This window comes from Neovison vison, chromosome 5, assembly GCF_020171115.1.
Source record: "Neovison vison isolate M4711 chromosome 5, ASM_NN_V1, whole genome shotgun sequence".
Classification (NCBI taxonomy): Eukaryota; Metazoa; Chordata; class Mammalia; order Carnivora; family Mustelidae; genus Neogale; species Neogale vison.
Window position 1 is genome coordinate 35,737,138 of NC_058095.1, and position 16,286 is coordinate 35,753,423.

General features: G+C 33.4%; 1 protein-coding gene across 8 annotated transcripts in view; it reads left to right on the top strand.

Moving 5' to 3' along the window:
* BCAS3 (BCAS3 microtubule associated cell migration factor) overlaps positions 1–16,286 on the top strand; it is a 588,867-nt gene that overhangs the window by 202,484 nt on the left and 370,097 nt on the right. For all 8 annotated transcript variants that reach the window (XM_044248512.1, XM_044248515.1, XM_044248514.1 and 5 more), the window contains exon 14: positions 10,155–10,288. In XM_044248512.1, coding sequence (XP_044104447.1) covers positions 10,155–10,288 — 134 coding nt within the window. The remainder of the gene's footprint in view (positions 1–10,154; positions 10,289–16,286) is intronic.

The following is a 16,286-nucleotide window of genomic DNA, read 5'->3' on the forward strand; positions in this document are numbered from 1 at the left end:
TAATGAAATCTAATTTCCAGAGACTGTTGGTAATTTGCTAATATTTGACATATTTGCAAATATGCCCCCAAAAATGTTAAATGATCATCACTTTTATTTTTCATCTACTAACTATTTGTTACATAGTTTCTGATCTCCCCTGCTAGACTCTTGACTGAAATCTGTTAGAGTATCATATATATGCTCTGGAATACATGATTCATGGTGCTTTGACCACCCATTTGGCCAGGCTGCACATCTGAGACTCATTGACCTCTTTCTTGACCCTCACCACAAATCTGTATTTCTTATGCATCCCTCTCTGGTTGCTTTTTGTTGTTGTTGTTGTTTAGGTTTTATTGTGTCCTCCGCCTCCCCTGCCCCATAGGGGTAGGATTTTAACTAACTGCTCTGTTGCGCATCTGTCTGTCCTCTCTCTCCATTCACTCTCTATAAAACGACCAATTTTAATCTTGTTCTCTTACCCTTATGTTTTGGTTTATCTTCATTTTTATTGAACTGTAGCTTACAAAATGTAGATTGCATGAATGTTAAGTATATAGCTTGGTACGTGCATGCACGTGCGCGCACACACGCATAAACACACACACACACACACACACACACCGCCACCCCCCCCATAGTACATTGAATGGCATTCCTTGGAAATACCTAATTTCCAAATTTATCTTTCAAATTGTATATTATAGTCCTAATGCATAGACTATCTGTTCCAAGCAGACTGCTCTGCATCATATCCTCTTTGCTTCTCCTGTCTTCTGCTTTTCATGATATTTCATTTTACTCCTCCTCTGTCTACCAAATTCCTATTGACCTCAATTTGAAACGTATTGTCTGTAATAGTTGTATGTGTGTATCTGTGTTTATAATTTTTTTCTGAGGACAATAAGGTATTGGTACTATTAATAGACAATACAAGCTAACACTTTTTAGACCCTCAAATTTGGTTTTCTCACTGTGGGTTTCAGTAATTGTATCTATTAATTGAAGTAAGTCATGCTGATTCTAAGACCTTTAGAGTTATAAAACTCTGAAATTGTATGATATGTTGTTTTCCTGAATAAAGTTAGGCATCAAATTAATCTTCCCAAACAATAGTTCCTTATCTTCCCAGTTCTACTTTATCTAAAAATTTTACATTTGCCATTGTAGGGACCCTCCATGTTGTGATACTATAATATGACTGGGTAAGAAAACTCATTCAGTTGTGAAAGAAAATTATATTTTTATAAAAATATTTAATCACTTTATGCCTTGATATCCTTTTAGTTTTAATATTGTCCACTAATGGATCACTTTATTAAAAGTGAATGGTTAAACCAAACGTAATCAACACGAGCTTTTTCCAAAATTATATAGAAATTATATAGAAATTCAAAGAATCTGCAGTAGTCCAATCAATCTGGAAAAGGTGAGTGGCCTACTCTAAATGTATAGTAATCAAGAAAAGATAGTTTGGGACAAATATAGTTATAGATGGATGGAGTAGAATTCAAAAATTGATCCCATGCACATGGTTTCTTGATTATTTGACCAAAATAGTAAGTAATTCAGTGTGGATAGTAAAGTTGTCTCAACAATGGTGCTGGAACAACTGGGATATCCACTTGGGAAAAAACCCAAACTTTTACTTACCACCATATACTAAAATGAACTCTAAATTGATCATAGATTTAATTTAAAAGCTTAAACTATAAACCTTCAAAGAGAAAAAAAAAGGATTATAGGAGAGATAGAGAAGGATGTTTTAGATAGGATACCTAAACACAAACCATAAAATTGGCTTTCATTAAATTAAGAACCTTGGGAAAGATATGATTAAGAAAATAAATTGGGGTGCCATATACTGGGAGAGAGTGTCCTATATGTGTATAGTCATATATCGTACATACAAATAGATACATGTGATGAAAAGACAAAACAATTAAAAATAGGCTAAAGATTTGAACAATTATGTCACAAAAGAAAATATGCAAATAGCCATTTAACACATGAAAAGCTGATCAGCTTTACTGGTCATCAAGGAATGTGGCATACGAAAACCAGAAGAAATCACCAAATACTGACTGAAATGACTAAGAATTTTAAAGACTGAAAAAAATAATAAATAAATAAATAAATAAATAAAAAGAATTTTAAAGACTGACAGTACCAAATGCTAATGAATTATGGAGCTCATGAGAAAGTTAAAATGATACAGCCACTTTGGATAAGCATTTTCATGGTGGTTTTTTTTTTTTTTTAATCAGGTTAAACATACATGTGAGCCAACAGTTCTACTCCTACATATTCACGTAATAAAAACACACGTTCTCACAGACTTGTTTTTGACTCTTACTAGGAGTTAGTTTTAGAGTAGCCAAAAACTAGAAACAATTGCTGAATGGACAAATAAATGATCATATATCTGTATAATGGAATACTGCCCAGTAATATAAATAAATGAATGTAGTACTGTTAGCCACAGTAGTAGGTTTAACAAGGTATTGTGTGAATCCATTTACATGGAATTCTAATGTAGGCAGTATTAATTCATAATGACAGAAAGCCAATCAGTGGTTGCCTGGGGCCATGCACTGGGGAGAGGATAGACTGGCAAGTGGACACAAGGGAATTTTTTTCGCATGTGCTCTGTCTTGATGATGCCAGCAGTGTAGGTGTATATGCTTGTCAGACTCATCAAACTGTATAAAGTGAGTACATTTATTGTAAATAAATTGTATATTAATGAAGGTTAATAAAGCCTAAAAAATATTTTGGCATCTGACCAAAAAATGTATTCAACCATTTGGAAAAATAAAAATACATAGACATGCACCACTTTTCCTATAGGTCTCCTGGATGAAAAGACCATTGAAAATAATGAATATTTGCATATTTAATATAAAAACCCATTGAATATGGTCAAAGATATCTTCAGAATCCTAAATATTACATGATGCAAAGTGAAAGGAATAAAACGAATTAATTGTTCCAGTGAAGATGTTAGGACACTTATCTTGAAATTCCTAAAAATGCAAGAAGATGGAGATAGTAAGTTATAAAATAAGTGGACTAGAAAACCAATTATTGATTTTAGATTTTTCCACATGGAACAAATGAGTAAGAACCATAACAGAGATTTTGGTCTAATTTATCTTGGTCCTGGATATATGCAACTTAAGGAAGGGATAAAATGAATCATATCCCTTGTGCATCTAACAGTGTGTAATGCACTGCTTTTAACAGTGATTTTTCAGCTTAAATTTAAGAAAGACTTAATATATTCTGGGCCACAAATGTAGAAAAATACAGTGATGAGTTTGATTATCAGCATCTTCAAGCAGCTTAAGAAATGTGCTAACATCAATGCTGCCCACAGGGAAATTTTGAGACCATTGTTTTCAAGTATTCACATTCAGTTTATAGGTTCTATGAATCAGACTTTCATAGGTTATTATTGTGGTTTTATGTAATTTGAAGACCTAAAAGATTTTTTTTATCAGTACTAAGTTTTGTTTTTCTTTTATGTTTACAAATTTGACTAGTAACTTTGAAAGATAATTAAATAAATTATAAGTTTTAATCTGTACAGGTATTGATGGGGGAAGTATTAAATTCACAGGAATTAATACCAAAATGTAAAATTATTTTAGAGTGATACATTTTGAATTCCTGTAATGATTTCTGTTTGCCCCAGTAGATCAGTGTTTATATCTCTTTTTGGAAGAGAATGTAATAGCTGGTAATTTGTTTTCCAGTTCATATGTGTGCGCATGATAAAGAACCATACAATTAGGGAGGTGTTATAAATAGGATATGGTAAAAAAGACATACCTACTCATGTTTCCAAGATTTTATGGCATATGCCTAGTGGAGGTTTGCTACTCTTTAATTTTGCCTTTTGGGCTAACCAGCTGACGCCCAGTTGAAAAGATTTATGTTCTTATGAGGCTGCAGAAGCCTTAATGTTCAGTCTCCAGCTACCTCAGATTTTGGAGAACGCCATGTACCATCAGCAGCTTCAGTCCCCACCCTCTAATGCTAACGCTCATCTATCAAACTTGAGGCTGAGAGTGAGGGAGAGGAAGCTTCCAGATAAACACACAACAGCGTCTAAACAGCTAATCACTCTAAGCTTCCGCTTCCAGGCCCTATAATTAGAAGTCCTTTTTTTCCTTGTATTCCCAGATGACGCAAATGCTTTTTGTGGCTTGGCACCTCATTTGGGGCGTGGGTTTAGTTTATGGCCAGGCTAGAGTCTGGTTTAGTCTTCTGATGCTGCATAAATAGTTCTCAAGCCACAGTCTACTCTGTACAAGTTTTTCCTTTTATGTATATCAGCTTTTTAAGTTGTTTTCTAGAAAAAAAAAAAAGCTTGTCATTTCTCCCAGCAGAATGTGTGCAAAAGAGGAAATTATAAATTAAAAGGAAGCACATGATTGTATAGTACGTTTACTAGTTATTTATTTCTTCCTTTCCTCTATTTCTTCCTTTCTTCTATGCTCTTCCAGTTTTTTAAAACTATTTAAAAATTTTATCAAAAATAGCTTGTTGGTAGATTATACCACTTCCATGGGGAAGTGGGAAAAGAAAACCTATTTTAAAAATATTTTTATTTATTTGAGAGAGCAAGAGCAAGCTAGTGAGCATGAGCAGAGGGAGGGGCAGAAGGAGAGGGAAAAGCAAACTTTTCACTGAGCAGGGAGCTCTACGCAAGGCTCAATCTCAGAACCCTGAGATCATGACCTGAGCCAAAGGCAGCCACTTAACTGACTGAGCCACCCAGGCACTACTTGAGATAGGATACACAGAAGATAATAAAGATAAATTTTCAGTGGCCTATTTCTCTAAAAATCGGAATTCGTTTTAGATATTAGAAACTAGACAGATGTTAATGTCAGTTGGAAAAGCTGGGAGCTTACTGAAAAGTGTTCATTTGTGATTGTCATTCACATGTGAAACAGTAATTGTCTTGATTTGGCTAACTTGACTTGGAGTTCTTATTATGAGTAAAATATTGATATGCTTCTAAAAGAAATGGAGTTTATCTTCAGTAGGTGAGTCATATATTTGTATTATAAGTACATCATTTTCCTGTCAGAATGTTTCCATTGAATTGTTTGTCACGTGCAGAAAATCATTTTGTTGTGGAAAAGTGAAATCAGAACACACGAGCAGAACTGTGATAATTCAGACTTAGTATAACTCAGCAAAAACTAGGAGGAATGAAGAAGTATTGTCCACAAAAGGATAACTAAGCATTCATGCCCAACCTTAGAAATTTATTGTTTGGATAACAACAGTAATATGGAAAGAATATAAAATATGTCAGTGACCTCATGACCATAGTTGGGTGCAGAGTGGGAGGCAATGTTACATAAACTGTTACACATTTGAAGTAGAGCTCAGTAAATGACACTTTTCATCATCTAAAATGTATTCTCTTGGAAGTAGTCAGGACACTGCCATCTAGTATGGTATTTTTTAATTTAACATAGTGACTTGAGTTGTACCTTATATTAGCCAGGTGGATAGCAAACTCACATATACTTCATCTTTTCATTTAAATGCCTACCTTAATCTTCCCACTAGCACTTAATATGCTTTCATAGCATTTTTTTCAACCGAGAAAAGTTTTAAGAGTTAAAAAATGTGATTCTGCTTTTGGCATAGCAGAGTGAGCCAATAAACCATTCTTCCCTCAGAAAACAAATATAAATTCTGGACAAAATATAAACAAACATGCACACATTTGGATGTGTGTATTATAGTTCCTGGAATAACCGACAGAAATGTAATGTAAGAAAGATATTTAAAAAGATAATAGGAAAATTAAAATTGGATATTAAAAGTATTGAAATTATCTAGAAAAAGGAAGGAAGCAAGAACAGAGAAACAACAAAAGCAAGGAAGCCGTCAGAAAAGTAATAAAAAAATAATAAAATTGTAGCTATAAATTTAACCCTACAAGTAAGTTAGGCTAAATGTGAATGAACTACAAATAGCAACTTAAAAAGTCCAGAATTGGATTAAAAAAAAACAAAAGCCCAAATTAGGCCTCAATTATTGTCTAAAACAAAGTCATTTATATTAATTAAATATAATATTAATTTAAATGTTATATGTATTTATATATAAATATTAAATATATTTATAAAATAAAAATATTAAATATATTTATAAGTATATTTATATTGATTTTAAAAGTGAAAGAATGGAAGAGCATATACCATGTGTGAACCAATCAAAACAAAGCTAGAATGATGGTATCAGTATCAGAAAAAGTAGACTTCAAAACAGGAAAATATCAGGGTTGAAATGGGACATCACGATAAAAGAGGTTGTTCACCAAGAAGTCCTAATAATCCTAAATGTGTATGGACTTTAAAAAGGTCTAAAATTTAGGGAGCTTATATAACTGAAAAAAAAAAGACATATCCACAATTGTACTTGGAGATGTTCAGTTCTTCTCAGTGGTGGTAGAACAAGAAAGTAGGCAATCAATCAGTAAGGATATTAAATGATATTAATATCCTTTAATATACTATTATATATTTATATAATTTATATAAATTTATTTAATTACATATTTATATATTTAATTGTTATATATAAATAATACATTTAATATAGTATATATTTATATAATATTTAATTATATATAAATAATATGTATATTTATATATTTAATAATATTAAATATATTTAATATCCTTTAATGTAAAGGATATTAAAGATCCTAACAACACTATCAATAAACTTGAATTAACTGACCTTTATAACACTGCAGCTGTTCAAGTATATGTGGGACTAGTCTAGTCTAGTCTCATATAAAATAAGGTTTAACAAATTCCTTATCATAGTGGAATTAAACTAAAATCAATATGTGAAAGATACCTTAAAAATACCCAAATACTTGGAAAAACTTAATAACGTATTAAATATCCCATGAGTAAAGAGGAAATATTTAGAAAACATTTAGAACTGAATGCAAAAAAAAAAAAAGGCAGTATCAAATTTTTGGAATTCATTCCATTTTAAAGCAGGTTTATAGGGAAATTTATACTAATATATGGCATTCTGAAAAAGAAGAAAGTTCCTGAAACAATAATCTAAGCTTCCCTTAAAGTTGAAAAAGGGAGTAGCTTAATGGCTCAGTCCGTTAAGTATCTGACTCTTGATCTCGGGGTGGTGAGTTCATTGTACATTTAAAAAAACAAAGTGGAGAAAAGAAAGCAAATAAAACTAAGGAGAATGAAGGAAATAGTAATAGAACATACTAATAGCAGAAGGAGGAATATAGGAGAAATCAATGAAATTGAAAGAAAATCAATGACAGTTGGGGCATCTGGGTGGCTCAGTTGGTTAAGTGTCTGCCTTTGGTTCAGGTCATGATCTCAGGGTCCTGGGATTTAGCCCCACATCAGGTGCCCTGCTTGGCGGGGAGTCTGCGTCCCCCTTCCCAACCACCCCCCAACTTGTGCTCTCTCTCTCAAATAAGTAAAATCTTTAAAAAAAAAAAAAAAGAAAGAAAAAAAATCTCTGCGACACCCAAATAAATATCCTTGAAAGCATCTAGCTAGAATGAGCAAAAAGAGAGAGAGAGAGAGAAAACAAATTGTTGATAATCTCAGTGAAAAAGTGGACATCACCAAAGACCCGGCCATTTCCTTGAGTTACAGAAAGTGATTCACCCAAGAAGAACATTTAAATTAAACACTCGAATTTTCCATTTTAAAGTAATAAAATTTAAATTACAAAGAAATTAAATTTAAAAAATTGTTGAGTGTTCAACTACAGAAAGGCCCACTGGCAAATTTTACTAAACATCTAGGTAAGAAATAATAGCACTTTTCCCTAATCTCTTCTGGAAAATAAGAATATAAGGAACCTTTCACAATAGGACCAGCTTTACCCTGATTCTAAAAACAGATAAATACATGATTTGAGACCTACAAATGAATATCCCTCAGGAACACATCATGAAAATCTTAAAACATTAGCTAATTGAATCTGGCAGCATATAATAAAGGATTTTGACCAGGTGGAGCTTATTCTAGAAATGCACGGCTTGGTCAACATTTGATAATCAGTCATTAGTAAAATTCACCATATTAATCGAGTAAAGAAGACGACCACATAATCATCTCACAGGTATAAAACCCTGGACAAAATTCAACATTTCATTCATTATAAAAGCTCTCAACAGACTACGACTAGAAAGGAACATCCTTAAGTTTATAGTGGGCATTTATAAAAAATCCTAGAGCTAAAATCATACTTAAAGATTGAATACTTGTCTTAGAATTTGGAAGTTATGAATATTGCTTCTCACCAGTCCTGTTTTCCTCAGCAAATGTAGTGAGTGAAGAAAAAGAGAAAAAGGCATGTAGTTTGGAAAGGAAGAAATTATGTCTAGTCACATACTACATGGTATTCTGTAAAGAAAATTCCATCTAATCTACAAAGAAACCTTTGCTAGAGCTGGCAGAATATAAAAAATGTCAATTTTATGTCTATGTATCAGCAGGGAAAAATTGATAATTGAGATAAAATAAAGAATACCATTTATAATGGATCCAAGAAAATATATTTACAATTTGTGTGCCAAACAAGGAAAAAAAAGTCAAAGAAGATATATGTTAAGAAATATGAAGTGTTCCTAGGTCAGAAGACTCAATATTGTTAAGATGTTCATCATACTCAAATTGATTTATAGACTTAATATAATCCTCCCAAAAAATCCTAGGAATTTTTTAAAATATCAAAATCTGATTCTGTGTTTGGAAAGGAATTGGAATAGCCAAAATAATGTTGAAAAGGTTCTAACCTGATTTCAAGATTTACTATAAAGTTATAGTAGTGAAGGAAGTGTGGTATTAATGAGAGTATAGATGACTATAGATGAAATTGATGGACTAGAATAATAATTCCAGAAAAAGATCTATGCAGATACAGCCAGTTGATATTTGGCAAATTGACAATAGATTAAAAAAATAAAGAACTCAGTGGATAAAGAATAGTTTCTGAAAGAAATCTTGCTGGAACAATTGAACATCATTTCCAAAAAAAGTTCCTTTGTGTGATACCTCATGCTTTTTATAAAAATTAACTCAAAATGAATAATAGACCTGTATGTAAAATATAAAACTCTGAAAATTTTGCCAGAAAACAAAATAGTTGAGACCATGGATTAGGGAAAGAGTTCTTCACCGAGATACTTTGTCAAAATTAAAAACTTGCTCTGTGAGACACTATAAGCAGTTTGGATAAATGTTATGCTAGGGTAGAGACACATTTTAAACTAGTGAATTAAGGTAGGGTATTGTAACTGAAACTCAAAATTCGGGTTTTGAAAAATGGTAAAAAGTGGGAGCAGGTTTTAGTTTCATGGAGAGAAGTCATCTTCACATTTTTTGTTATCACATTGGCTGTTTTAAAATGTTTGAGAACTTGGGGCACCTGGGTGGCTCAGTGGGTTAAAGCCTCTGCCTTCAGCTCAGGTCATGATCTCAGGGTCCTGGGATTGAGTCCCGCATCTGGCTCTCTGCTCAGCAGGGAGCCTGCTTCCTCCTCTTTCTCTCTCTGCCTGCCTCTCTGCCTACTTGTGATCTCTCTCTGTCGAATGAATGAATAAAAATCTTAAAAATAAATAATTAAATAAATAAAATGTTTGAGAACTCTTAGTAACCCTTTCTCTACTAGGCATACGGGAACAGAAAACTTCTACAATTAGTGTCCTCACTAAATTATACTGATGTGTACTGATGTTGCATGAAGGTTCATACAGAAGAAAGATGTATTTTATTTTTTTCTAATTGGGAGAAGTTTTTTACATCTTTGGTCATTTTTTTTCCATCAGTAGTACTTTAAAGCATAAAGAGGGGTGCCTAGGTGGCTCAGTGGGTTAAGCCTCTGCCTTTGGCTCAGGTCATGATCTCAGGGTCCTGGGATTGAGCCCCGCATCGGGCTCTCCTAAGCAGGGAGCCTGCTTCCCCCTCTTTCTCTGCCTTCCTCTCTGCCTACTTATGATCTCTCTCTCTCTCTGTGTCAAATAAATAGGTAGACTTTTAAAAAAAAAATTAAAAAAGCATAATGAATACTTTGTGAAAATATTTCATCCAGATGCCTAATTGTTTTTATTTTTACTCTCTTTTTGGTGTGTCTTTCAGGAATGCTTCTAGTCACAACAGACACCCTTGGCCATGACTTTCATGTCTTCCAAATTCTTACTCATCCTTGGTCTTCATCACAAAGTGCTGTCCATCATCTGTATACTCTTCACAGAGGAGAAACTGAAGCCAAAGTAAGTAGTATATTTTATAGAAGGTGTTTGTGTGTGTGTAATATGACATCTGATTAAGCTGTTTATTTGGGACTTAATGTTATTGAGAACATAAAATTCCCTATTTTGACCCAATAAATACATAAGCAGTAGGTAAACAAGTCAGTGAACTTGATAAAACAAAAATTCTATTTATCCTTCTCCTCCTACCCTATACCATCTCCTTCTCTCCCACCCCCCTCCCCCCACTGGTGAAAACCCCTTCATCCATTAGATATCTCTCCAGGTCTTTTTTGTGTGTTTTGGTTTTATATACTTGCATAGATGCACACGCACACACATATGCATGTAAGCCCATATTCATATATATGCAAAAATAATTGCATTTTATGACATATGACTCTATGGATAATATTCGGTGGTATAGTGAGAATGAGTTGTGTACATGTGTTCCCAGCTCTGGCTGTAGTGACATTACATTTGTGTTAGGAGTGTTTAATGGAAATCGACAAACACTGCAAGTCAGAACTGTTTTTTTTTCTTATGGAGCCAGTTTTTAACGTTTAGCAACATGTCACTGTGCATGCATGTATGGGCATGCATGTATACATGTGTGTACATCCGCACACACATCCACACCCACACCCACAGATATAACTTGCTATTTGTATTAGGTACCATGCTAAGTGCTTTTACATGTACTCTTAATGTCATTTGGTAGATACTGAGATACTTAATAGGCTAAAATTCCAACTGTTCAATCTCTGGTGTCCCAGAGCTTGTGGTTATGCATTTACCATATGCTACTGTATATCCTTTATCCTAAGAGCTCATTGACCCCTCACCACTTATTAGTTAGTCCATCCTTTCCAGGTAGTCAAAAATGCTGTTTATCATAAGTTTCCATTAAAATTTTCTATCATAGAATGAAACGTCTTAAATATATAGAAATCTATGAGTTTGTAATGATACTTAAAAAGGAAGTATTGGACATAAGCGTAGGTTGCTTGTTTACTAACTCATTATTTTGAAAATTGATAACTAAAGCATGTACCTTGTCTTCCTTATTTCAATTTAATAAGATAACTGAATAGCTGGTGAGGGAAAGTTTTTCTTTATGGAAGAATTCCAGTATTAAAAATGTTGGAATTTAGATTTAGTGTGGTGATCATTTTGTAATATATACACATATTGATCATTATGTTGTACACCTGAAACTAATAGAATGTTGTATGTCAGTTATACCTCAATTAAAAAAAGTCAGAATTTTAAGAATCACCATTATTGCTACCCCTAATGAAACAATGGATTTAGGCAGTTATCATCTGTATTTAGTTTTAGCTGATTACCAAAGTGGAACAGTCAGATATCATGTACTTCCTGATTTGATGTAATAGGATGTATACAATATTATCTATGAACTATTTCTGCCCAGTCTTCTAAATTAAACCTGAATCCAATTCAGCCCCTAGATGTAATTAGTACTTTACATAAAAGATAGAGATAGATAAGTTAAACAATACCATGAGAATATAGCCAGCCAAATCTAAAATGTGGGAAGTTCTTCATTCAAAATGTTACCGATTTTTTAAAAGTTTTTATTTAAATTGAAGTTACTTAGCATACAGTGTAATATTAGTTTCAGGTGTAGAATTTAGTGATTCAGCACTTACATGTAACACCTGGTGCTCATCACAAGTGCCCTTCTTAATCCCCATCATCCATTTAACCCATCCCCCCCACCTGTCTTCTGATAACCATCAGTTTATTCTCTATAGTTAAGAGTCTGTTTCTTGGTTTGCCTTTCTTTTCTTCCCCACTGTGTTCATTTGTTTTGTTTCTTAAATTTCATATATGAGTGAAATCATATGGTATTTGTCTTTCTCTGACTGGCTTATTTTGCTTAGCATTATACTCTCTGGCTCCATCTACCTCATCACAAATTGCAAGATTTCATTCTTTTTATGGCTGAGTAGTATTCCATTGTGTATATATACCATATCTTCTTTATCCATTCATCAGCTGATGGACATTGGGCTCTTTCCACAATTTGGCCACTGTTGATAATGCTGTTGTAAACATTTGGGTTCATGTGTCCCTTGGAATCAGTTTCCTTTGGATAAATACCCAGTAGTGTAATTGCTGGATTGTAGGGTAGTTCTGTTTTTAACTTTTTGAGGAACCTCCATGCTGTTTTCTAGACTGGCTGCACCAGTTTGCATTCCCACCAACACCTGTTGTTTTCTGTGTTGTTAATTCTAGTCATTCTGACAGGTTTGAGGTGGTATCTCATTGTAGTTTTGATTTGTATTTCCCTAATGTTGAGTGATGTTGAGCATCTTTTCATGTGGTATCTTTTTTGGGAAAATGTCTGTTCGTGCCTTCTGCCCATTTTTCACTGGACTATTTGTTTTTTGGGTGTTGAGTTTTATAAGTTCTTTATAGATTTTGGATACTAATCCTTTATCAGATATGTCATTTGCAAATATCTTCTCCCCTTCCAAAGGTTGCCTTTTAGTTTTGTTGATTGTTTCCTTCATTGTGCAGAAGGTTTTATCATTTTTTAAACTTTACCAAATTATTATTTTTTTTCCAAATTTTTGTTTAAATTCTAGTTAGTTGACATATAGGGTAATACTGATTTCAGGAGTAGAATTTAGTGATTCATCACTACATGTAAACCCAGTACTCAACACAAAATCCCCCCTTAATAGCCATTACCCAAAAGCTTTTTATCTTATCCTGATGAAAGGCTTTTTATCTTGATGAAATCCCAATAGTTTGTATTTGCTTGTTTCCCTTGCCTGAGGAGAGATATCTAGTAAGATATGTCTTACTTAGTAAAACATAGTAAGAAGTTACTATGTGGCAACATCCAACTATATGGTTGTTATGTAGAAGTTACTATATAACAACTTAGTAAGAAGTTGCCATAGCTGATGTCAGAGTAGTTACTGCCTATGTTCTCCTCTAGAATTTTGATGGTTTCCTGTCTCACATTTAGGTCTTTCATCTATTTTGAATTATTTGTGTTTGGTATAAGAAACTGTTCCAATTTCATTCCTTTGCATGTTGCTGTCCAGTTTTCCCAACACCATTTGTTGAAGAGACTGTCTTTTTTCTACTGAATATTCTTTCCTGCTTTGTCGAAGATTAATTGACCATATAGTTGTGGGTTCATTTCTGGGTATTCTAGTGACCTGAATCTTAACAACAAATATAGCTAACGCTTGAACCACATGGGTTTGAACTTCATGGGTCCACTCATATATGGATTTATTTTGATAAGTACTATAAATGTAGTTTCTCTTTCTTATGATTTTTCTCTTTTAATTATTTTTAAGTTTTTACTTTAATAATCCAGTGCTTATCATGACAAGTGCACTCCTTAATCCTCATCAGCTGTTTGACCCATCCTGCCACACCCCCCACCATTCCCCCCACCCCGCCCCCGGTAACCATCAATTTGTTCTCTGTAGTTAAGAGTTTGTTTCTTGGTTTGCCTCTCTCTATTTTTTCCCCTATGATCATTTGCTTTTTTTCTTAAATTCCATAAATGAGTGAAATCTTATGGTATTTGTCTTTCTTGGACTGACTTATTTCACTTAGCATTATATTCTCTAGCTTCATCCACGGCATTGCAAATGACACGATTTCATTCTTTTTTATGACTGAATAATATTCCACTGTGTGTGGGGGTATGGTGTGTTTGTGAGAGAGAGAGAGAGAGAAAGAGACATCTTCTTTATCTAATCATCAATTAATGGACATTTGGGTTGCTTCCGTAGTTTGGCTGTTGTAAATAATGCTGCAATAAACATAAGGGTGCATGTAGCCCTTTGAATTAGTGTTTTTGTATTCTTTGGATAAACACCCACTAGCGCAATTGTTGGATTGTAGGGCAATTCTGTTTTTAAATTTCTGAAAAACCTCCATACTATTTCCAGAGTTGCTGCACCAGTTTGCATTCCTACCAGCAGTGTGAAAGGTTCCTTTTTCTCCACATCCTCGCCAATACCTATTGTTTCTTGCATTTTTGATTTTAACTATTCTGACAGGTGGGAGGTGGTAGTGCATTATAGTTTTGATTTGTGTTTCCCTGATTCTGAGTGATGTTGAGCATCCTTTCATGTGTCTGTTGGCCATCTGTCTGTCTTCTTTGGAGATAGGTCTTTCATGTCTTCTCCCCTGTTTTTAATTGCATTATTTGTGGGTTATTGGTTTTTGTTTTTGTTTTTGTTTTTGGATGTCAAGTTGTATAAATTCTTTATATAATCTGAATTCTAACCTTTTATTGGATATGTCATTTGCAGATATTTTCTCCTATTAGGTTGCCTTTTAGTTTTGTTGATTATTTCCTTTGCTGTGCAGAAGCTTTTTACTTTTATATAGTTCCAGTGGTTTATTTTTTGTATCATTCCTCTGCCTCAGGAGGCATATCTAGAAAAATATTGGTACAGCTGATGTTAGAAAATTACTGCTTATGCTGTCTTTTAGGATTTTTATGGTTTCAGGCTTCACATTTAGGTCTTTAATCCATTTTGAGTTTTGTTTTTTTATATCTATGGTAGAAGAAAGTGGTCCAGTTTCATTCTTTTGCATGTTGCTGTCTAGTTTTCCCAGTACCACTTGTTGAAGAAACTGTCTTTTTCCCACTGGGTTCTTTCCTGCTGTGTCAAAGATTAGTTGTGTTCATATCTGGGTTTTCTATTCTGTTTCATTGACCTATGTGCCTGTTTATATGCCAGTATCATACTGTTTTGATTACTGTAGCTTTGTAGTATAACTTAAAATCTGGAATTGTGATACCATCAGCTTTGTTTTTCTTTTTTAAGACTATGTTAGCTATTTGGGATCTTTTGTAGCTCCATACAAATTTTGGGATTATTTGTTCTAATTCTGTGAAAAATCCTGTTGGTATTTTGATAGGGATTGCATTAAACATGTAGATTGCTTTGGCTAGTATGGACATTTTAACAATATTTGTTCTTCCAGTCCATTAGCATAGAATGTCTTTGTAGTCTTTGTATCATGTTCAATTTCTTTTATCAGTATTTTATAGTTTTTGGAGTACTGTTCTTTCACTTCATTGGCTAAGTCCATTCCTAGGTATCTTATTTTTTGTGCATTTGTAAATGGGATTGCTTTATTCATTTCTGTTTCTCTTGTTTCGTTATTAGTATATAGAAATGCAATGGGTTTCTGTACATTGATTTTTGTATCCTGTGACCTTGGTGAATTCATTTGTCAATTCTGGTAGTTTTTTGGTGGTGTCTTTCAGGTTTTCTATATATAGTATCATGTCATTTTCAAATTTTGAAAGTTTTATTTTTTTCCTTACCCATATAGATGCCTTTTGTTCCTTTTTGTTGTCTGATTGTTATGGCTAGGACTTCCAGTAAAAGTGGTAGGATTGACTTGGTGATCTTGTTCCTGATTTTAGGGGGAAAGCTCTCAGTTTTTCCCATTTGGTATGATGTTGCTGTGGGGTTTCTCATGTATGGCCTTTATTATATTGAGGTATGTTCCCTCTAAACCTATTTTACAACTGGTTTTTATTATGAATGGATATTTTACTTTGTCAGATGCTTTTTCTTTGTCTATTGAAATGATTATATGGTTTTTATCCTTTCTTTTGTTGAAGCGTTTGTTATATCACATTGACTGATTTCTTTCTTTATTTTTCTTGCCTAATATCTCTGACTTGGACTTCCAGTAGCATGTTGAAAAAAGTGGTGAGAATGTGCATCCTTGTTTTGTTCTTGATCTTAGAGGAAAAGCTTTCAGCTGGTCACTGTTGAGTGTGATGTTAGATGTGGGCTTCTCATAGATGGCCTTTATTATATTGAGGTACATTTCCTTTATACCCATTTTATTGAGAGTTTTTATCATGAATGGATGTTTTTATTATGAATTGAATATTTTAAAATGCTTTTCCATATCTTTTGAGATGGTCATTGGCTTTTTATCCTTCATTTTGTTAATGTGTGGATCTCAGTCAGCATCTAGATGTGGCTAA